This window comes from Cupressus sempervirens, chromosome 8, assembly GCF_028749045.1.
Source record: "Cupressus sempervirens isolate cs-2001-9-10 chromosome 8, ASM2874904v1, whole genome shotgun sequence".
Taxonomy (NCBI): Eukaryota; Viridiplantae; Streptophyta; class Pinopsida; order Cupressales; family Cupressaceae; genus Cupressus; species Cupressus sempervirens.
In genome coordinates, this window is record NC_143125.1 from 567,836,523 (window position 1) to 567,860,034 (window position 23,512).

The following is a 23,512-nucleotide window of genomic DNA, read 5'->3' on the forward strand; positions in this document are numbered from 1 at the left end:
GTAAAGGTTCATGCATGGAAATAGATGAAGACCAAGAGACTCCTCAAGGCATGGACATTGATCATACTCCTAAGATTGAGCCTTCAGATCCTACTGATGGCCCTAGGGATATTACTGTGAGCCAAAGAGACCTCTTTAGGCAAGAAACACCATACAAGAGGCAGAAAAAATCTTGGCTTCCAGAGGCACATTTAGATAAAGTAAAAGGCCTCATAGATCCTCTAATTATGTTGCATTGATGTGTAATATTATTGAGACTGAACCTTCCAGTGTTGAGGAAGCCACAAAACAGCAAGTATGGAAAGATGTTATGAATAAAGAATATCAATCCATTCTTAAGAACAATGTCTGGGATGTTGTACCTAGACCTGAAGGAAAGTCAGTTGCATCTTCCATGTGACTATTCAAGATTAAGCATGCAGCTAATGGAAGCATTGAGAAGTAAAAGGTTAGATATATGGCATGCGGTTTCTCTTACAAAGAAGGAATAGAGTATGAAGAAACATTCTCCCCAGCTAAAGGATGTTAGCCACATCAGATGGATGTGAAGACACCTATTCTCAATGATGTTATTGAAAAAGAGGTCTACACTGAGCAACCTGAAGGCTCCTCGTGCATGGTATGAAAGGATTGACCAATACTTGGTGAGTTTGGGTTCCTACAAGAACGATGCTGGTCCAAAACTTTACTTCGAGATAGTCAATGATGAAGCTTTAATCTCAGTTCTGTGTTGATGACTTATTTCCTACTGGGAAGAACATCTCATTTCTAGATGCAAGGAGTTGACTTCAGAATTTGAGATTGATCTAGGACTCGTACATTTCTTTCTAGATTTGGAAGTGAGCCAGAGGCCTAATGAGATCATCCTGAGTCAAGGCATACACCCTCTCCTGGGCATTTTTTTCCCATAAAACTTAACATTAAAGCCAGCTGATCAAGTAGAGTATTCATCCTTTCATGAAAATCATTCAACAGGAAATCAAATTTGGAAGGTGGGAGGTGATTCGAAACAAGGAGGCAAGTTTCATTATAGACTTAAAAATACTGCCCAAGCAGGGTCGGAATTCAACCCTCCTTGGGCATTAATGCCCAAACTTTGGTAAATTCCGACCAACCCCCCTCCCCAAAAAAAAAAATGGCCAAATTCCATTATTGAATTTATTCTCAATGCAAAATTAGGTAGGTGGGTGAGATTGGTTTGAATAGGAGGGAAGTGATTTTGAGTTTATGTTTAGAATAATGCCCGAAAAATGGTGAAATTCACCCTGTCCAGGGCATTTTGTGCCCAATTTTTCAAAATTTCTGCCCCGGAAAATAACTGGAAAAAAACCAAACTATAACTTCATTCATACAGTCAGACATAGAGAAGAAAATTTAAAATTTAAACCAAAACATGCAGGCCAGCCCTTGTAGGGGGCAATATGAAATAATTTTATTGGCCAAGAGACCAAAGTTGGCACTCATAGAGAAACATACCTCTTTGCACCCAGATTGCCTATAAATGAGAGATCAAATCATTCATTTGCACATTGTTTCAAAAGAAAATTCCTTCTGCTAAAAACTGTGAATTACATTATATTCCTGGTAGCTGTGAAATCTCATCATATTCAGCAGCGATTTCCTTTTAAAATCAAACAGAGAATCATTTCCTTCCAATGGCAGACAGTTATATTTTAGGGCACCGTGTTGATTATCTCCCTTGATTCTTTCCATAAGTTAGAAGTTGAGGGGGTATAGAAAACTAAATCTGGTCATTTCCTTTCAGCCCAAGATCCATCCGAAGTTCAGAATTTAGCAAACTCATTTCAGAATTGCAATAAGATTAAAATCTAGAAATATTTTTTTGAAGAGGAGTCTGATCTCAAGACTGAAAGGTTTCACAATGGAATTAGAAAGTTTTATAAGGGCTATTAAAGGGGAAATTGAATCTGAAAGGAATGTTATTTCATGAGAATGCTAATTTTTTTCATTTATGTTCTCATAATTTTATGATCTAAATGCCCCCTTTATTTGTTTTTGCAGGATGAATTGGAAGGAGGATAATAGCAAGGTGGTCCAAACTCAAATCAAGATCAAGATGGATTCCAACTAGATTAGAAGGATTCGAAAGACAAATCAAGTTCACGAATACAGCAAGTTCCTAGATACAATCAACTTTCAGATTCAAACTTACCATTTTAATTCAAGCCATCAGATGATTCAAGAGGGAAAGCAATTTAGGATTATTAGGCCCCACAATCATCCTCAAGGAGACAAAACGTTTCATGAGTTACTTTTTAACAATCAAGAAATATTTGCAGTTTTTATAGACATTTTCTTATGCCAAGATTCAAAGCACATGTTCTTAAATAGACCTACAAGATAAGGATGATGAGGTGGCAATTGGTTATCTTCTCCATTCAGAAATATCCAATTTCAAGCACAAGCAATCACCGCATGCCAAGTGTCCTATTTTTCTCATTGGCTACATCAGAATCATTGTAATTTTCTTATTTACCTATGAATTGATGCCTTAATGTAATTGGTGGGTATTTTGGCAATCCTTATAAGTATTTGTAGGAATAAATCTTGACCCTTGATCCTCAATTTACCTTGGCCCTTCATTATAAGGGAACATCTATAAAAAGCCAAGGCCTTCTCATTTGTAAAGTTAGTGAGTAGAAGAGCCAAAGGGTTGGGGAATAGTTTGGGAGATTACAGTAGGCTAGCTAATGAGAGACTTGACGAAGTTGTAGCTATGATGCTATCAAAGTAATGGATAATTCATTGTTGGTTCTACATGGTGGACTACATAACATTGCTTTGAAATGTTGCATGGTTTCCTTAATCTTTCATTTGGAGTAGATTTCAGTTCATGTTGAATTAGTTTATTAGAATGAAAGTTGTTGTGGATGTTTGCTTGCTTGACTCGAACAAATCCAGGCCACTGGCCTCTTACTAATGGTAAGAGTGTCTTGTGGGGTTAGCCAATGATTGAATGCACTTAACATCAATTGATATTCAATCTTTAGTTTGCATCCATGTGATGGAATTGGAGAGGGGGTATTGATTTGAAAACCATTCAAGTATTCCTTAGAAGCTTGAACTAGATGCGCGGAGTTGTTGATTAAGCTGCATCTACAAGAGTCCGAGACATCCATGTTTCCTTGCATTCATAGTTAGAGATAGAGGTAGAGGTAGAAATAAGTTGACGTAGAAGTGGAAGTTGGAAATCAAAAGCTATATTTTAATTCCACATTTTGAAGCCAAATCTTTAGAAATCCAAGAGTTGATATCTATTGAATGAACAATGCAAGTCCCTCAAGTGATTACCAGCAATCACATTATTTCTATGCTCCACTAAGTACTTCCATTATACAATATCACATACATATATAGCAAAAATCAAAATGCCTAAAGGCTCCAAGTATCATGCATGAAATCAGAATGAAATAAAGAGAAGTCCAACTAAATTGTAGTGGTAAATACAAAGTGCAATCTTTCCTCAGTGTTGCTGTTGCTGTTGCTCTATGTTTTTATTTCTTCCTATTAGTAGGTATGTGAAATCTAAAATTGAGTTGAAGAGTTAGTGGTTTAGTGTTTTAATGGACCAAATCTGGATTGCATATTTTTATTATGTCTTTATGACAACTAGTAGCCCGTATGAACAGCCAAAAGGTGGGGAGGGGCAGGGGCAGGGGCGGGGAGGGGGAGTGTTTTGCCTTTACCAACTGGCTAGAAAAAAAGGGACAGCTGGGGGGTGATAAAGCCATTTCCAGTACTGCTGGCCGTCCCCAAGTTCCCTACAGGGAATAAATTGTCGTTTCAGGGACATTTCCAAATTTGGCAAGAAGGGGACGGCTCTAGGGATGGCAATAATCTGTCCTTGTTTCGTCTTCGCGACGGGTACAACCCCAAAATCATAGTGTATGTGTCCCCATGGAACACTGCATTATTTCACTGAGTGGGTATCCACAATTGAAGGAACCTTGAAGTCATTTCATGATATTACATTGCAAACTTAGCATGAGAGATGACCTAATATCAAGAGAGGATTGACTGTTTAGTGTTTCAATCTGAAACATTTAGTATTTAATGTACATCTATGGCCTTCTCATCTACATATAATATTGTTTGTAGGATTTCTTCCAACTTTTCTTCTATCGATGCACAACTTCCTAGTTTTAATAACAAGTCACATAAGGTATCTTCAAAGAGTCCTAACCCATTTGTATCAACTTCTAGTTTATTATGGTCAAGCACAATTTTCATTTCCTCAACAATTATTTTCCTTCCTAACTTTTCCATGTTCCTCCTTTTCAACGTGATTAGCAATATCAATGAATATTTTGTCCCAACTGTCTAACTCTACTAATTATATCAGTTATCACCTTTTTGAAATAAGATTTCAAACAATAATTATAAAAAATAAAACAATAAAAATTGAATTAAAATAAGGCAAGAGCCTATAACACAACAATAACTTGTGAGCCTCTCATCAGAGAGGTCTTGGGTTTGGAACTACTCAAGTTTAAGACATAAATTACAACTGATCTCAACAAATAATAATATTATATCTAGGCTTCGGCCCATTACCTATCAATGGAAATATATAACATAACAATAATTTGGTTAAACTTAATAAATGCTCAAATAAAAGGGACAAAAGAAGTTCCTCTAAAAGGGGGAGGAGAGGAACGAAGAAAAAAGTCAAGGTCTGAATCAAAAAAGAATTGATGGAAGAGAAAAAGGAATGAGAAGACAATAAGCGATTCCTTCAAAAGAAAAAGTTATGACAAATTGCGACTCTTCTAAAGCGGTAATCATTGAAAGTTGTCTCTCTCAAAGGGCAGACGTGATAAAGGGTTGTAAACTGTAATTATGAAAGGTTGTGATTCTCCCAAATGGAAGAAGTGATAGAGAGTTGTAACATTTTCAAAGAGAGACACTTATAAAAGGTTGTGACTCTTTCAGAGGACAAAAATGATGAAGGGTTGTGACTTTTCCAAAGAATGATTATTGTGAAAGGTTGTGACCATTGAAAGGACACAATGAAGAGGTGTGACTCTCCTTGCCAACAAAAGCTATAAAGGGGAGAAGGTTTCACTTGAGAAGAACATCTGATGAGAACAATTTGGGGAATAATATATTACTCTCAAAGGCAACAATGGAAAGCAGTGACTCAATTCTAATGAAAGGTGATGACCTTTTCATCAATAAAATATGAATGAGATTTCATTCCAAGAATCAAACGACTTATCAATCACTACTCCTAAATCTATACAAAAATATTCTCCATTCCCCAATCATTAATACCTTCAAATATCAAGCAAACAATCAATCAGCAAGATCAAGTCGTAATGTCCCCTTTATAAAATAGGATTTAATAATGAATAAATATTTTATAAAAATTAAATTAGAAGTAAATTAATAACACAATATAATTACAAGTTGATTAAGTTAATTAAAGGTCAAGAAGCATGCGATGTGAAGCGTTGCGACTCCCTCAAGATAAGACATAAAAGGGCAAAGAGTTTTTCTAAAAGAGGATATAGATAAAAGGAGGAATAAAGAATGGAGCATGGAAATCAAAGAAGGATTAATACAGGAAGGAGAACTGAATAATGAAGTGACTTTCCAAGGGGCAGATATTATTAATGATGGGGGTGGATGGATTGGATCCACAACAATAATCAAATACAAAATACACAGTAGAGGCACTTAAAGAAATTATAAAATGATTTCATTGCCCTGCTCAATTAAAAACATTACATTGTGTCTCTCTTTTATAGAGGTCTTTGATTGTTTCCGAAAACATCTAATTACTCAACATAAGACAAATAGATTTTTCTAGAGTTATCTACACAAATGACTTCTAGAACTTTACAGAATTAAATATTAAGTTTACCTAACCCTATTCGGTAATCTAACAATTTCTAGAATTCTCTATTACGCCTTTACATTTCAATTCCGGGGGAAATTACACCTTCCAACACTCCCCCCTAATTTCAACCTCAAATGTTGATGCATACAAATTCAAATCCTTTCTTTCGCCTAATGCCAAAAAACCATTTTCCAATTATCTTCATATGTGTTAATTTCTTCATGAATAGTATCTTCCAAAGCTGCGGCCTTTAATTTTGACAAATATTTTGTCAGCAATTAGTTGTCAATGATTTCCTCTTTTCATAGGATCCACTAATAATCTTGCCTCATCTATCACAAGTGCCAATGACAGGGTTCACTAATAACCTTTTTGCCTCTTTCTCTAATATGTTTCCCAATGTTGCTCCATTCCTTCTTACAATTGAACATTTGTACCTGAATAAACCTCTGATCATTCCTTTTTGCCAATTTAATCCATAGCTCCATCCACAATCCATTTTTATACAACCTGCCATAGAGTCCTTGCGCTCTCTATTCCAACATGTCTTATAACAATGATTTTTCAAGCCACAAATATTACAGGGATGTATATCCCAACATCTTTCCTTTGTATGTCCTTTCCTATTAGTGTGTGAACATTGTACAATCTTTATACTTTCAATTGATTCTCTTGAACCTTTATTTATCTTTCCACTGCCTGCATCATATCCAAGACCTGCATATTCTGGCCTGATTGTAGTCTCAATCGAATTCCTTAATCCCTGTTCATCTTTTCCTAGACCTTTAACTTTGAAACCCATTCTTTCCATCATCTTCAAACCAATATTGTCATTATAATAGCTAGAAGTTCTATCAATACAATTTTCATGTTCATCATTACACTTTTTTTGCAAACAACTTCAGCAAAATCACATTTCTCAATCCCATAATCACTCAAATCATTTGTGTCACAAGATACATCACATACAAATGGTTTCAAATTCAAACATTATTTCCCTTTTTCCAAAGTAGACAATTCCTTCTTTAACATACTATTTTCCTCTTCCAATTTCTTCAAATTTTCTTCTAAAACTTTGTTCTTTTTCTTAGCATCATTAAACAACTTTAACTTTTCTTCTAATTCTTTATTTTGCTTTCTAAGTTTACATATTTCCTTCACCTGCCAATTATGTACTTCTTCCACAAATTTTAACCTATTTTCGAACTCTTCAATTTCCTCTATGCAAACACTAATTCCATTTAACAATTTAGACTTTCTTCTCCCATTGCATTTCTTACTTTTGCCAATTCCTTTTGCAAAATATCTTTCTCACACAATAATCTTGCATTTTCTTTCTTCGCCATCACTAATTCTTCTTCTAACTTATTTGTCTTCTCTTTCTAAATTCTACCAGCTTTTCCCATTGAAATCAACAATTTAACACACCTTACTCTTCCTTTTAGATAATTCTAAATGCCTTTTTACTCCCAAATTTTTAATTAAATCTTCAAACAACTTGAAACAAACCCTACATAAATATCAGACTTGACTCCATGTCATATCCCTTTTTTTTAACAGCAATAGGAGAATTTCTCAAATGACCATACCTTTTGTTCTTTCCTATTTACAAACACTTTGGTTCCTTCATAATCTTCATGAAAAGTCTTCTTCAAAACAATTGTCTTTTCTATAACACAAATCAATCCTCCACAATTTAGCAGCACCAAAACATTGCTTCCACTTTAATCAACAATTTTGTCCTTCCAGCTCTGATACCAAACTGATGGGGGTGGATGGATTGGATCCACAACAATAATCAAATACAAAATACACAATACAGGCACTTATAGAAATTATAAAATGATTTCATTGCCCTGCTCAATAAAAAACATTACATTGTGCCTCTCTTTTATAGAGCTCTTTGATTGTTTTCGGAAACATCTAATTACTTGACATAAGACAAATAGACTTTACTAGAGCTATCTACACAAATGACTTCTAGAACTTTACAGAATTAAATATTAATTTTACCTAACCCTATTTGGTAATCCAGCAATTTCTAGAATTCTCTATTACACCTTTACATTTCATTTGAGGGGGAAATTACACATTCCAACAATTAAGAGGTGTGATATTCTTAAGGGTGATAATTCCAAAATGTTGTCTCTTGCAAAAGGGTAGATATAATGAAGAGATATGACCTCTCCCTTACATTGGAGATATAAAGGGAAGAAGGTTTCATTTGAAGAGGAGATGCAAAGTTGCAAACACCAGTGGAGGGAAGTAACCTTGTTGGGACTGTTAAAATTTTGCTTTCATTTAACGCCAATGTCTCTATTTTTAGTGTTTATATGGAGAGACCCTTGGTCCAATGGCTTAAACCCTAAACACTAAGGCCCTGTTTGGTTGCGGGAATTGGATGGGAATAGGAAAATCTAAATACCTGCATTCGCCAATTTGATGTTTGTTTGCAAAACATAAAATTGGAATTAGAATTCGCTTATCCTAATTTGACCCCAAAATGAGCATAGCAGAATTCCTAAAAAAAGATGGAATAAGAATAGCTTATTCTTATTCCAATTTTTAATAAACCCAATTTGATGGGTTGTTGGGTCTGTGACTTTGTCATTTGATTGTATTTTGCCACTCAAATGCATTTTTGGACTATTTTATTCATTCATCATAAGATATAAACTAGGTCAACATTATTTAACGTTTAATATGGGTTTCTTTTTAAATGACAAAAAAGACTAATATCAAATTTGCTATCTTTTCTAAACTTTCATAAATTATCTTTACAAATAAATCTTGTGTTTAGTCTTATAATTAAAACTATGTTGACAAATCTTTTAAATATCAAAAAAATGATCTCGACTTATTTTGTATTTTTTATTTTCTTTAATATATTTAAAAATAAAATGATTTTAGTTTTAATCTTATACTCATTAAAATAATTTGATTTAATTTAGAATTAAATTTATAATATACAATATAATATGTCATTTGAATTTCGATGAATTTCAAAGGTTGTGGTATATCATTCACTTAAAAAAACAATTTAAAAGATAAAATAAAGGCTAATTAAAATAATTAGGTTTTTTTAAAAATAATTTAAAATGAGTTTTTATAAATTAAAAATCTTGTTTATTTAAAATATTACCAAACTAAAAAAATTAATCATTAAAACTTTAAAATAAAACTTATTCCAATTCCTATTTCAATTGTTGCAACCAAACATAGAATATGCATATTTCGACTCCTCTTCCAGGTTAACCAAACAGGTCCAAATGATATTCCAGAACTTATTTTAAGAATGCATGAATGCCAAAAGAGAGCTTATTCTAGCATAGATGAATGCCACATTCGTCAATTCTTGCAACCAAACAGAGCCTAAGGTTTTTTACTTGCCTTTGTGTGAGCTTCGTGTTCTAATTTGTCACTGATTGGATATGAGGTGTTTCTAGTCAATAGTGTTATGTTTTGAGTCCATCAACTTGTTATAACTAGTTCTTTGTCTCTAGGTTCCCACTTCAACAAGTCACACTTTGCATGGTCGACTTCTCAATGTTCTTATTCGTGTGCCCTCCACTTTGGTAAGGAAATTGTCTTAGCTTGTTCTTCTAATGAAAAACAACTTATCCTATTATGTAGGTACCCAAAAACAAGACCCAAATGTTTTATTTTTTTAAACCTAAATCCCTAATTTCAACCATAAAGGATGCATTTGGTCATTTGATGGTATTTCCTTCATTTATCAAGCATGTTTCACCATTTTTACTTTGTTCTACAGCTATAGAGTTTTTCTTCAAAGATGAATGCTACAGAGGACTAAGACCCGCTTCAAAGAATTAGTACGTTTCTAATGATTTTTCAAGAATATTTAAGAGTTGCTAGTTCTTTAATAAAAAATTTAAGAAATTTTGATTCTTTTTTACACTTTGTATGCATGTTGAGGGATTATAATGTTGGTTTTTTTGGCAATGTCTTGAGTTTTCTTTTCCATTTTAGGTTCATTATTCAAAGTAGAGCACAATGGTTAAAAGTGGAGGTGGAAGCTTTAGTTCAGTTGTCAAGGTAAACCTCTTTAAAATTAATGCAGGTTACCCAATTTGGCATTACACGACAATGATTAAGACATTGCCTTGTGTGAGTTTTCTTTGGCAATGTAACCACTGCAAACTAGGGTAATCGAGCTGATACATTCGAGTGAAACCTCACTTTATTTACAGCACAAGAAAAGGAATGAAACCTTGTAAAGAGAAAGATGGGAACACGTTGCCAACTCATTTAATCCTACAATATGCTAGAGAACAAGAGGAAGTTGATGGGAGAAGCAACAAAGGAAAGATTACTCAATCCCTTGACCAAATAAGCTCAAGGAGATCTCTTAGTGGCTTTTTAAGATCCACTGGCCCACGTCTTTTCTTGTTGTTGTCACTGTGGCCCATTGGAAGCAACCTTCAAAAATGAAATTAGAAAAGTTGCTGATCGAAGTGTCGTCTATTGTTTTTATGCGAGTGGGCTTCCATTTAACCTTTTTAGATCACCTTATACGCAAGAGACGGTGACTACCACTTGCAAGACACCCCTTGATTATATTAGTCTTGAGAATTAAACGGTTCAAACCACCTTAATGGCGAAGGAGAAAGCCTCGGTAGACAACCAATTAAGAGTGACCAAAGATAGATGGAAAAAAACATGTCCACTTTTGATGGATGGAAAGATTGCAAGAATAGGCCTATGATCAAAGTTATAGTAGTATCACCTAAAGGGGAAGTGTTCTTGAAGGCAAAGGATTGTGAGGGGCAAGTAAAAGACGTAAGTTTCATTGCCAATATCCTCAAGGAATCAATTGAGATGGTGAGGCCTACAAATCTTGTCCAAATCATAACAATGTTAAAAATTGTAGGGCAATCTACACTATAGAGAAGGCCACATACAATCCCATTTTTGGACACCATGTACAGTCCACTCACTCAATTTAATCATGCAAAAGATTGGCACTCAAATTGGATGGGTCAAAAAAGTTTACATAAAGGCCAAGACGATACAAGTGCTTGAGACCAATCATCACATGACACAAGCCATATTAAAAAACTTATCTTCATTGGAGTTGTTTAAGGTAATTTAAGTTTGATTTATATTTTATTTTTTCATTTTAAAATTACTATTTTAAAAAATATAATAGTTGAAAATGACATATGACATGTATATTTTATGTCATGTTAGGTTGTTGAAACATGATCCTCATGCAATTGTTGAAGACGACTAGTGAACATACAAGAGGCCTTGAGTGCTATGGTCATCAACACTTTGTGAAGTGTGTGGTGGCAATCGAACACAAAAACAAGCGCCCAAAAAATAAAAGCATCGGTGCTTGATGATGAATGTTGGGATCAAGCAACATATGTTTTGAAATTCACCAAGCCCATCATGAGCATGATTAGATACGTTGATATCGATTGCTCATGTTTGGGTCAAATTTACAATGGCACGGACACCATGATGTAGAACAAACAAACAATAATAGCGGCCAAGGAACATACAGATACGTTTTTCACAGTTATGGAAAAATTATTGTTGACTATTGGAACAAAATGCCACCCCCTTACATCTCTTGCCATATGCTTTGTTGCCAAGATTTTATAGCTAAGAGTTGATTTCACAACCTAGGAGGGTCACATCATATAGAGATGCTATTGGATACAAAGTTGCATTTACAAAGATAAATGATGATGATGAAACTCAAGATATAATCTTGACCAAGTTCGCCCAATTTATGCTATAGGATCATCTTGGGTTGCATAGTTATCCTGCTCAATAGATGTGTGCTCGATTATACTTGTGGACCTACTCGGTGACTTCGTTGTTGATTGGCTTGGTGGAGGTGATTTTGCCTTCGTTCACCGAGTAGCACAGGTTCTTTCGCCGAGTGTTTTTGTTTTGTATTCACCAAGTGTCTTAGTGACCTTTGATGTTGTTGTTCGGTGATGTCTTTCACCGAGTTCTTTATTTGGTTCTCATTTGTGAGCTGACTTGTAAATTTAATTTGAGGTCGTAATTTAATGTATCAAATCAATCATTGGGATGTGTGTAGACCGTTATGTGGTTAGCCTTCTCCATATGATGATCTAGAATCTTTTGGAAGTCTTTTTGGTAAGTATAAATAGCGAATCTTGGTATAGATCTAGGTATCGACCAGTTTTGAAGGGATTAGAATCGGCATAAGGAGATCATATATCTTACATGCTGGAGGGTATTTTTTCTGTGTAATTGAATCTTTGTATTGGTCATAACCCAGAGGGCCTCACAATCAGGCATATATGATGAAAATTTGATGAATCAATGAAAGATTCCTGGTTTGATCTGCTTTCTGAAGTTATCTCTTTGTGATTTGCTACTAGTGTGTTAACTCTGCAAGGTTGTTTGATTGCTAAACGTGCCTTTGGACCTAGTTCTCACCCCTCCTTGCATCAATTTGCATCTATCAACTATCATTACACTACCAAACTTCATGCTAAATTAGGATGGATGCTAATGAATGGTGGTATACTGGTACGTACACAGTCAAGGCTCCATTTTCTCGCAAGCTCTTGTAATTAAAGTTCTCTCACAAATATGTAAACTCAACAAGTTGCAAGTAATATATTGAGATTAAATATTACATGTTATATGCAAACTCAACGAGTTATAAGTTCTTCTTCAGCTAAATGGAAATGGAGTACATACTTCTCCATCCACTTTGTCGAGTGCAATTGCTTGGGTGCCAAAAAACAGAGAATTTGGTTTTTGTACATTCCAAACCTCACCTATTGTCACATAAGAAATAGGACTACCATGAGAGTGTTAACAAGGAATAGGAATATACTCCCTGAGTATGCTGATTTAGATGTCACAGTCGCACAGCTTGCCCGAGTCATAGATGAATATGAGGTAGCTCTTCCACATCACACGAGCATAGCACGAGGAATGGTTGGTGGTTCAAATGAAGTTGAAGTGGAACCAAATAGTATCCTTGATTTCTTGTGATGATGATGATGATGGATTTAAATATTAAATATAGAATATAGCTTATAATTTGAAATTCCATTGTGTAATAAGATTTTGAGACTTTTGCAAATTATGAATATGATATATGGGGTATTTTATATATAATTGTATTAGCAATTATGGATTTATGAGTATCATGGTTCTAACTTTTTCTTTTTTGATAGGTAAAAGGTTGTAGCCAATATATGTTATTAATATAACTATGTACAACCCACTTCAATTGGGGCACCAGAAGGAAAGAACCAGGTGAAGAAAATCATGTAGCCATGCCCCACAAACGAATACTCATGTTTACATTGCTTTATTATATACATCGTGGATTCCAACCCGGAGTATCCTTGAGGATTATACCATCGCCTCATAAATACATGCTATAAGTTTAATACAATATATCTACTTTTTAATCTAGTGACTTTGTAGTAGTCAAGCATGCCCACTATCCATCTAGCAATCATCCAATCATCCTCTTGAGACACCTTGCAAGCTCCTCCATATTTTTTGATAGATCTAGGATCACATAAGAGTCTTAGCCCACAACAAACCAGCCATCTGATAGGGAAAAATACTTAGTAGTGACCTCATCGTATACCACTACTTATTTCAAATTGTCCCCTAAGTATGCCAAAGCACAAATGCAAGCATGAAAAAATCCAACTTTCCTCATTTCTACCATAAACAAATTGATCAAGATTGCCTGGATTAATTTGGACAATCGCTTACCATAATTGTCTAACCAATCCTCATCCCTAATATTGCACTTGGATTCACATAATTACTCATTTGACCAACCCTCATCCCCAAACATTGCACTTAGATTCACGTAGTTGCTCATTTGTCCAAATGGCACTTCACCATCCTTCTCATGTTAGGGACCTTATGATCCATAGCATTCCATGATGGAAGACCTTTGCTCCCTTAGAATTTTTCCTCCTTTAGACGTCACCCACACTCAGGAGGCTTTTCTCCACAACATCCTCCTCTCTCTTTCATTTATTAGTTTTCCCATCCCTTGCATTCTTTCCTATCCTTCCTATTGGCTAACGTGCCTGTGGTCAACATGATCCAATGCATCCTCTCAATTGTTCTCCTTTGATTCCATATCTTTTTTTGTCAAGTTCATTTCTCCAATTTCATCCACGTCTTCCTTATGCAACTCCAATCTTATGTTTTCCTTGGTTAAAAATTATCATCTAAATTGAATTGTATTTGTGGTCCCTCTTCTAGATGTTTTCCTTGGTTAAAAATTATCATCTAAATTGGATTGTATTTGTGGTCCCTCTTCTAGAGCTTTAGGAAAAATGGGCCAAGGGCAGTCAGGTTCTTTCTCCATCACCAAATCCAAGGTTGTTTGAATCTATGAATCCAAGATTCGTAACTTACCACGCCTGCAGTTTTTGGCTGACAATATTCTTTCTTCTTTGGAGAGATTCAACATTTATTTGTCCTATGATTGCTTCTCCCACATCTTGAGCAATAAAAAATTTCTTCTTCAATCTCATGATGTTGTATGATGTATCCAATCCAAATCGTATGACCTAAGTTATATTTTTCTGGAATCTTGCAAATGGCCGCAATCTTCATTATGGCATAAATATAAGAATTGACCTCAGCAAGATCAGAATCAATCTCCACAAGGGTACCGAGTGTTGTAATTTTTGCTAGGGCTTCTTCATTCCAATATTCCATTGGGAGATTGTGTAATCTAATCCACACTAGTTTGTCATATGAATCAAATTTGATTGGATTGAAGCTCCTTTGCCATTTTTACATATATAGGGGGTGTGATTCCATACTCAAGATACAGGTTTGATAAAACTTTTCCCACTTATCCTCTGACTTAAAAATGACAATAAAGAACCCTTTCAGGAGAAATTTTGTATCAAAGGGCATTTCCAAGACTCCTTAATCCATTTGTTGATTTTCTTTCTTTCACATCTGATTCCTATAAAACAGCACGAAAATTGCCAAATCATGCAGGAAATAGAGGCTGTCATCAATCTTCTCCGATACATTGATCACTGGCATCTCCTCCAAGCATTCACTAAAACTATCGATCCCTTGTGTCTGCCTATCAATGCTCTGATCTGTCACCTATTTACCCCAGCCGGATTAGGTATTTTTCGCTAAGCCTTCTGCTAGATGCAACCCGCTCCGCTCCATCCCTCCTCCATGCTTCTAATTCATTATTATTAAATGAATGAAGTCTTGAACCAATAATGAATGAACATTGAACATATTACATGTATGAATTAATGATATAAATTTATAATTTTATAGTGTATCAATGTGTGTATATATGAATAATAGTATTATCTATATATATACCCACGAACCCGAACCCAAACCCATGACAGAACAAGGATCAGTAACTTAGACTAAAAGTTTGAGAGAGAATAATGGATCATGCAAATGACTATATTTAACAATACTAAACTTTCCAGCTTAAAATAGGTTCATGTAGCGTGCACAGCATCAGTAGCTGGACCCTTCATACAAAGAGAATACTACCAAAATGGATCACAACAAAGGATACAAGCCACACATCCTAAACTTTCCATATTAAATATTGGCTATTCCATAAAAGGTAGTCCAGATTCTAATGGATAGAGAGATCAAGTAAAATGTCAAAGATAGCAGCATTAGTTAAACAAAGAAGCAAACCTAAAGAATAGCTAATGTTTGGTAATGCCTCAAACTCTTAAAATATTGGAGCTCAAATAAAGATTTAACTGTCAGGCATTTACAGGTTATAGCTGATCTTCCAAACTTGGAACAATTTATAAACCCTAGCTCTCAATGATGATAGAGAAAACACTACTTCTCTCACCAAAAGATAACTCATTTTTATATGATACAATTGCATTAATAATTTGTGAATATTAATTTCTTAATAAAACATGTGCATTTACTTGACAAGGTATTTATTTTTCTATGCATGAGCATTTCTTTATCAATACAAACCTGTTGCATGCCAGACGGACGAGAGTAACTTGCTACTGTATCTAGAATTTCTTGAAGATCCTTCTTATCTGAAAGACGAGAAGGCAATGCTTTAAGAATCTGACTGCGAGTGGCATCACCAACAGATAACTTGCGGATCAGCTCCCTTTTTAAAGACTCTGATGCAGATAGTCCACAAAATCCACGTTCTGCCACCACGCGAATGATGAGGGCCAGCATTTTCTGTGTTAATGTTATCTCAAATCTGCACAAAATGTAAGTATTTAATAAGCTGCCACAGCAAACTTCATCTGATTTCATGGTTAAGCCTTTAAAAATCTATTTCGTTAAAAAGATGGAATAGAAAACTTGCAAATATATAACAAAATCTCAGATAATTAACAAACCGAATTTGTCCAAGAACCTAGCAGTTAAATAAAACATCAACAATTCAGGGAACGAAAATTCCTACAGTGGATGAACAAATGGCCAGGCTACTCTTAAGGAGACTATGAACTCAGTGATGGAAGTAATTAAACAATGTTAATAATTAATTTTATGATTTCAAATATGTAAAGACCTAAGATGGAGAAGCATATATTAGTCACTTGCTTTCTGAAAGGCATACTTGAGGGACCTCTCTATGGAAACTAAAAAGAGAAACCTCTAGATTCACAGAAGTTAAAAGATATCTTTTTGTCAATTTATGTTATAAAAATAAAATTGCAAGCATTCCACAAAGTATAAACATCTCACAACTGCCATCTGTCAAAATGGCTAGATTAATGGTTCTTTATAAATTATGCATTTCCATTTTCAATTAAATTGAACTCCTCCAAAGCAGAAACTCCTATATTAATAACTACTGTTAAGCAGCTACACATAGCAACAAAGAAAGCTGTTTTAAAGTAGCATCAGTGAGATATTGCATCTAGTGTACTCTTTGTTTAGAAGATATTAGAGTCAGATCCACAATAAGGATACATCAAGCTTAGATATGCAAAATGGAAGGCACAACATTATTTGGACAGTGAGTTGGTGTGAATATATATATTTATATATCAACCACCTTGACGTTTGAGAAATCAGACAACATTGGTGGTCATTTCTCACAATGGATAAAGAAGCACAATATTCATCTGACAGTGTACATATATGCATTGAATTTAGCTAAACTGAAAATAACTCTCATGCCAACAGAATCATGATAAATTTGTACACATACTCATCAGAATGCATAAGATGAAGAAAAAGATAATCAATCAGATCACATATAATTCAAGATTCAAGAACTCTCAAAACAAATTTGTATACATACTCATTGGGACGAACAAGATTAAGTGAAAGATAATCAGACAAGCCAAATCTCTCAAGAACTCTAAGAACAAATGCTTCTGGTGGAGCTATTGCAGCACAACATTGAAGGAGGAATAGATCCAGTTCTAGACTATCCTCAGACCTGCAAATTTAGTGGATAAATATTTTTAAAATGTTGAATAAAAATAAATTAGAAAAACCTCAGATCTTCATATGTTGAAGCAATACTCTTTAAGATTTTCAAATAGCAATGAAATTGAGAATCTTTACCACCGAACAGAATGATAATATTCACAAAGGCTAAGAGTTGAATGACCATTGCGTCGCCACATGCCTGCACGGACCTGTGCACAAAATACCTTCAGTCGTAATATGTGTTCCATCACAAATGCTGAAAATCCAAATGGATGGCAGCCCCCTATTAACTGTTTAAAAAATTCATAATGGTTTTCTGACAGAGAGAGGCTCAAATCATCTCTTTTCCTTTCCATCTGATCAAGTTTGGCATCATACATTTCCATTGCCTTATGCAATGATAAAGAGAGCATTCGGTGCAAAGGAATGTGAAATGATACCTCCTGTCGGCTGACATCATAACTGATTGTGGGCCATTCCTCCAGTCTAAGTACACTTAACCCTTCTACTTCTAGATTAATGCATGCCAATCCTAAACTATCCTCATTATTCACCATATCAACATCCATCTCACTAATATTTCTACTATCATTTTCCATTGAGACTGTCCTTCCTGTGTGATCTTCATCATCTTGCAGCTCGGAACGCAATGCAATGCGACGCCCATAATGTCTAAGTCCCCTTAAAATGCCCCCTCTATTGTTATCTGTATTCGTATCAACTCTCAATGCAGGCTCAAATGAGGCTGATGAGTGTGCATCTCTAATAAGACCTCTTCCACCCCTGCCTCTCCATTGTACTGGCTTCCTTGTTAAACTTCCAAACTGTGTGGATGGTGGGTTCCTTAAATGTTTCACTGTATCATTTCCTAGCCAATTATCTAGACTCTTTGTGCATTCAGTGATAAGCCAAGCCAAGGCAACAGGAACTGTACACATGGCTGAGTCAATATCCTTTTTACATTTTTGCATGGCATTTGCTTGAAAACTACTAGTAGATCCTGGAAATGTTTCCCACATCTCAGGATCAGAACCACTACTTCTTCCCACCATTCTAAACATTGAGCTTTCCTCAGATAATCGACCAACTTTTGCATGCCTAATTACATCCCCATCATCTTCAGAATCCTCTTGTTCTGATAATGGAGTTTTGTCTTCCCCCAGTTTGACATCACATACCATGGATGCACCAGTCACAAAAAGTGGATGTATGTGAGCCATTTGAAACTCTAAATAAAATGGAGGAAGCCATTGCTCACTTTCCTCCTCAACATGTGTACTTGTGATTCTTTTTTGTGGATCCATACCTTGCATAAAAACCAACAATTGGATCCATACCTTTGAAAGATCGGGCCTCTCACGAGCGACATATTTAGCCACTTCCACATGGCTCACTACATAACGTATGTCTTCAACCAATCGCACATAAAGCTGATTTGCAATTGGACCTTTGCTTGCCTGCAAAAGATTCACTGTATCATTAACAGAAGGTTCAAAACAACTTGGAAACATTATTAATTTTCTTTAAAATGTAAAAGTGGTCACCATGATACTGTCATCCAAAAACAACTTTAGGGAATAAATTGCAAATAGCTGTGAATGGAACACATACATCAAATTTTCACGTTTATAAATTGGCAAATCTCAAACATAGAGTCCTCTCAAAGCAAGACAAATCAATTTGTCTGCTGGGTGGAATATCCTATGCACATCCATGGCACCTATAAGATGCAATAAGCACACTGGCAAAAGCTATGTATGGGGATACTAATTGTGGAAAAAAATATGGGAGGAAAGAACTAAAAGATGTCATAAGAAAGTAAGGATCAAGCATCACTCTTCATAATTGATATTAGGTATATAGAGAGAGATTTAAGAAAATATAGATTTCAAGACAAATTTTACTTTCATCCTCTTCATATCTTTCTACAATAAAATGACTATATTAATGGGAATGGAACAAGAAAACCATATATAATCCTCTTCATATCTTTCTATTATAAAATGACTACATCAATGGCAATGGAACAAGAAAATCATATATAAATCTGCATCAGCCATATGGCAGAGGGAATAGAAGAAACGTGCTACCCAGCCGTACCAGCAACCATCAAAAGACCCATGGTAAAATAGGTGTTTCTTTTGAAATTAAGTAGTTCTTTAACTGTCCTAAAGTATAGTCCCTGGATCTCCCAAGAAAACAAAATTTGAAGATAATCTAATATTAGCTTAAGGGATAAAATTGCTTGAAATTTCAGTTTCAAGCTCAATCAATGTGGACAACAGTAAATGATCTTATTCCCCAATGAACTACAGTTTTGCAGGCCCATTGTCGGACACTATGCAAGAAAAGGATTCCTCAAAACGCCCATGAAGGCTAGATGTAACCTTTGTTTTTAACATCCCAATAATTATTTTGTAAATATGTTAACCCTGGCTCACATTAATAGTTTGCATAATAAAAATTTACTTTAAAAGATATCAACCAGATCTGTTGATAAACAGCAAATATTATTAGCCTGATAACTTTACCAATGCCTACTAAAAAATAATCAAATCAGCACAATGTTGATTTCCGTGTGCCACTGTAATCACTCATAAAGAATTGTGGGTTTTCATTCTCCAATTACAGAGCTCGAGGGTTTTCACCATCCAAAAGGAGTAAAAGCTAAATAATCAAATGTTTTTGAATCATGCCCCTTCTCCTGGCTTAGTCTCAGTTAAATATTTTTTTCCTCTAATAGTCATACCTCTTAACATGCCCCGTGATCTTATTTAAATTAACTTTAGTTATAGTTTTTAATTTATAAAATACATTGATCCCTTTCGGAAGTGGCTTCCCTTTATTGTTACAATTCCTTTTCACCTTTTCATATCCTTCTGTTTCTTATGCTAGGATTAGAAGTTGTGACCCACTTAATTTTTGTTCTTCTTGCTAACTGGGTTTCGTCTTATTTGGCAACTCTGATGCACTTTGGTGGCTACAAAAATCAGCTGTGATTTAAAAAGTATATCTTACTTTTCCTGTAGTATCTGCTCACAGCTGCACCCCCCTACAAACTGTCTTAATAAATTTAATGTTTCAGCATATTTACATTGAGTTCAAATATTGAAACAGGGACATTACATGCTTCCTTGGGATAAAATTGTGCAACACAATAGAAAACATGCTTAAACAAAATCGCAAAGAGATAAAGATAAAATAAGAACCAAGTAAACACAATAAGTGCGGAAAAGAAAGCAACATCCACATTACCTGAAGCCGACCATCTTCACCAGCACATGATATGAAAAGCTGTTTCAGATTTCCAAGTAACATATCAAGCAGATTTTCTTCAATTACAAGACGAGGTGTTAATGTTGGCACAGTGAAAATCTGCACAGAAAAATTGTGCAGCAAAGGATAGTCGTTAAACTTTGGACTTGAATTACTGCCATCATTACCCTCTCGAATTGCCTCAGATATGAGTGTTGGATAATGCTTAACAAAAGCCTTTGCAAATGCATACTTGAAATTTGGCTCTCCCAACAACTTGAAAAGCAATTCATGGAGCTCTGCCACCACTATCTTGGACAGAAATTGTTCTGTCCGCATCAGAACATCCAGCAATCCAGGCAAAGTACAAATCAAGGTTGCAGAAAAATTCAGAAGGCTCTCACTACATTTGCACAAATCAAGAAGCATATCCACAATTGTAGCAGTCGTCGTATGGGCAACCTTTTCTGGTGATGATTGCAAACCCCACTTCTTGGGTTTTCCGTTACCCATTCTTTCTGCAGCTAGTAGCCGCTCTTTCCATTCAATTAGAAGAGCACCCAAAACAGGCTCTGCAGAACTTGCGTATTTTGCTGGTAAGGGCCGTACTTGTCCTGGGCCTCTGTGGTTAGAGCAAAACCCTTCTAATTTCCATGCCGTTTCATCCCCACAATCACAACAACCACCACCTGTATGTATCATGGAGTAATCATGATTGACATGGTTACCTGCATTGAAACAAGGGACACAAATAGCGCATGTAGGATCATGCTCACAGGTTCGACACTTGTATGCAATGTCATTGTTTCCCCACACTGCACCACAAACCCCTTGAGTACCTTCATTCTGTTTCCCTAATTCCTCAAGGACTGCCTCTGGCATCTCCTCAAACATTAACCATTGTATCCATTTCACACTTTCACAAGAAAAACATCCTTTATGGCCGATTGCTCGATCTGCTGTCTCTGAGGTTCCAGTAGCTGAAACTACATTTTCTAATTCTTCCAAATCAAGCAGAACAGAAGATATGATTTCTGGCAGCTTTGACCTATTTTGTCTCAAATAGGTCACCAATCCAGGTTGCTGCTGCTCCACAATTTCCTTGGGTACACCAAACTTGATAAGCTTCTGTCAAGTCAAAGGTAATTTATGAGCATGCCACTTAAAAAGAAGATACCAACCATCTCAATGACAATGAACGACTGCTAGATCCTAAGTACACAAAATTGTAGCAGTTAGTTAAATGTTTCCAAGATTTAATCAAATAAATTGCTCTAGCCCCCAGATTGCACCAGAGATTATCATAAGTTCTTCAAGTAGTTGAGTAGCTAAGTTGAACATTATCAATTGGTTTTCTGCTTTGACAGAATAGATTTGACAAATTTTACTTTCATTTACACTTTATATCATCAGGTTTCAACGAGTGCATACTCAAGATATGGAATAGAGAGCCTTCAAAACAGGAATAAGCTTTCGTACCAATTACATATAAATGGCGATTACATAAGGTTATCAGCACAAATAATTAAATAAACCTACAGCATAGCTCAAATACCCCATATGGAAGTTGGATTCTTCTTCCCTCAATCCATGATTTCTCATATCAAAACCAACGTTTTGTAAGTATCACCTGTAATGTCTATTACACAACTACCTGGTAATCAAAGAAAGGAGAGAAACTGATGCAAAGAACTTATGAGTAGACTTCAGTACAAAAATACAGGTACACATCAAGCAGCCATGCAACTGTATTCCTAAATATAAAATGCGTACAACATAATTATCCGATAAGCAAATAACAGGGAAAACTCCTTCTAGGAACTCGGAAGTAGACTACGGTAGGCAATTAATCGGGTCCCTCTACAGATAAAATCCAGAAAAGTATAAGCCAATTCAATACGTGGCCACCCAACTTCCTTGAAATATATAGAGGGATCGTCACAGGACACTGTTAGGCTTATAATCGTATGTCTGCTAGAACAACGATCAGTGTCAATGAGCGCAACGAGAAAAGCAAAATCCAACCAATATCCGGCAAACCCTCTAATTCAACAATACTCGTCATAAAAACACCTGATTTTAACAGATTGACGCGAACCATTTCCCTTAACCGGTATTCATCAGAGCATTGCAAATAAGACTCCAATCGAATAACCAATTGTTGCAGAAAATAAATTATGGTAAATTCACAGACATCAAGGTAAAAAGAAATGCACCTGCTGGATACCATTCTCCATTATTTCGGTTTCGGAAGAGATCCAATCTTGGGAACAAAAGGTATTATATCACATATCTCGGTAACAAATCAATAACTATACGGCGAGCTTATCTATCTATCTGCAATTCAAATGCCACCGCCAAACCATTGCGCAGTGCTCCTCCACCGCCACAAATTCTCAACCTTTGAGGACCTCCATAGCTAAACTGTCTCCGCTTTAACCTGTTGGCCCGTTTTCATGTGGAATTTTTTTCGTTTTATCTCCTTAAAACACCTGCCGCAGATTGATTAAACTGTTCGGGGATATTTACCTCTCGCGTAACAGGCTTGTAATGGTTGCTTGGCATGAGGGGCAATCCTCAACTACGCAATATTCCTCATATTATAAAATAGGTCGGCTACATTTTTGCCGACTAAAAAACCTTTCGTGGGTTAAAGAATTGATTGTATGACAATTTTTCTTTTTTCTTTTTTAAATAATAATAATAATAATAATGCATTGTAGGAGACAACTGTAGTGGAAGTTCTCAAAAAGCAAGATATGAGTTTTGATAACTACCGCTAGCATTTATACGATGCACTTTTGAGTGTTATTATTAATATTGTATGTGTGTGCGCGTGTGGTGTGTGCGAGTGTGCATGTGCGTGTGCATGTGTGTCTATGAAAGGGCATTTAGTCTATTGGTGAAGTTGAAAGACTCACAAAGAGTCCACCACGAATCAAGTCTTGTTGAGTGCAAGGCCCCCAACAT

At 35.5% G+C, this 23,512-nt stretch overlaps 1 protein-coding gene across 2 annotated transcripts in view; it reads right to left on the minus strand.

Annotated features, from left to right (window-relative positions):
* Window positions 1-23,162, minus strand: part of PRT6 (proteolysis 6) — a 68,418-nt gene extending 45,256 nt beyond the window's left edge. For both annotated transcript variants that reach the window (XM_089798421.1, XM_089798422.1), the window contains exons 1-5: window positions 22,759-23,162; window positions 20,543-21,670; window positions 17,423-18,744; window positions 17,154-17,294; window positions 15,857-16,100 (exon numbers count right to left, since the gene is read on the minus strand). In XM_089798421.1, the coding sequence (XP_089654547.1) occupies window positions 15,857-16,100; window positions 17,154-17,294; window positions 17,423-18,744; window positions 20,543-21,670; window positions 22,759-22,779 (2,856 nt within the window). In that variant the 5' untranslated portion in view covers window positions 22,780-23,162. The remainder of the gene's footprint in view (window positions 1-15,856; window positions 16,101-17,153; window positions 17,295-17,422; window positions 18,745-20,542; window positions 21,671-22,758) is intronic.
* Window positions 23,163-23,512: the final 350 nt, after the last annotated feature.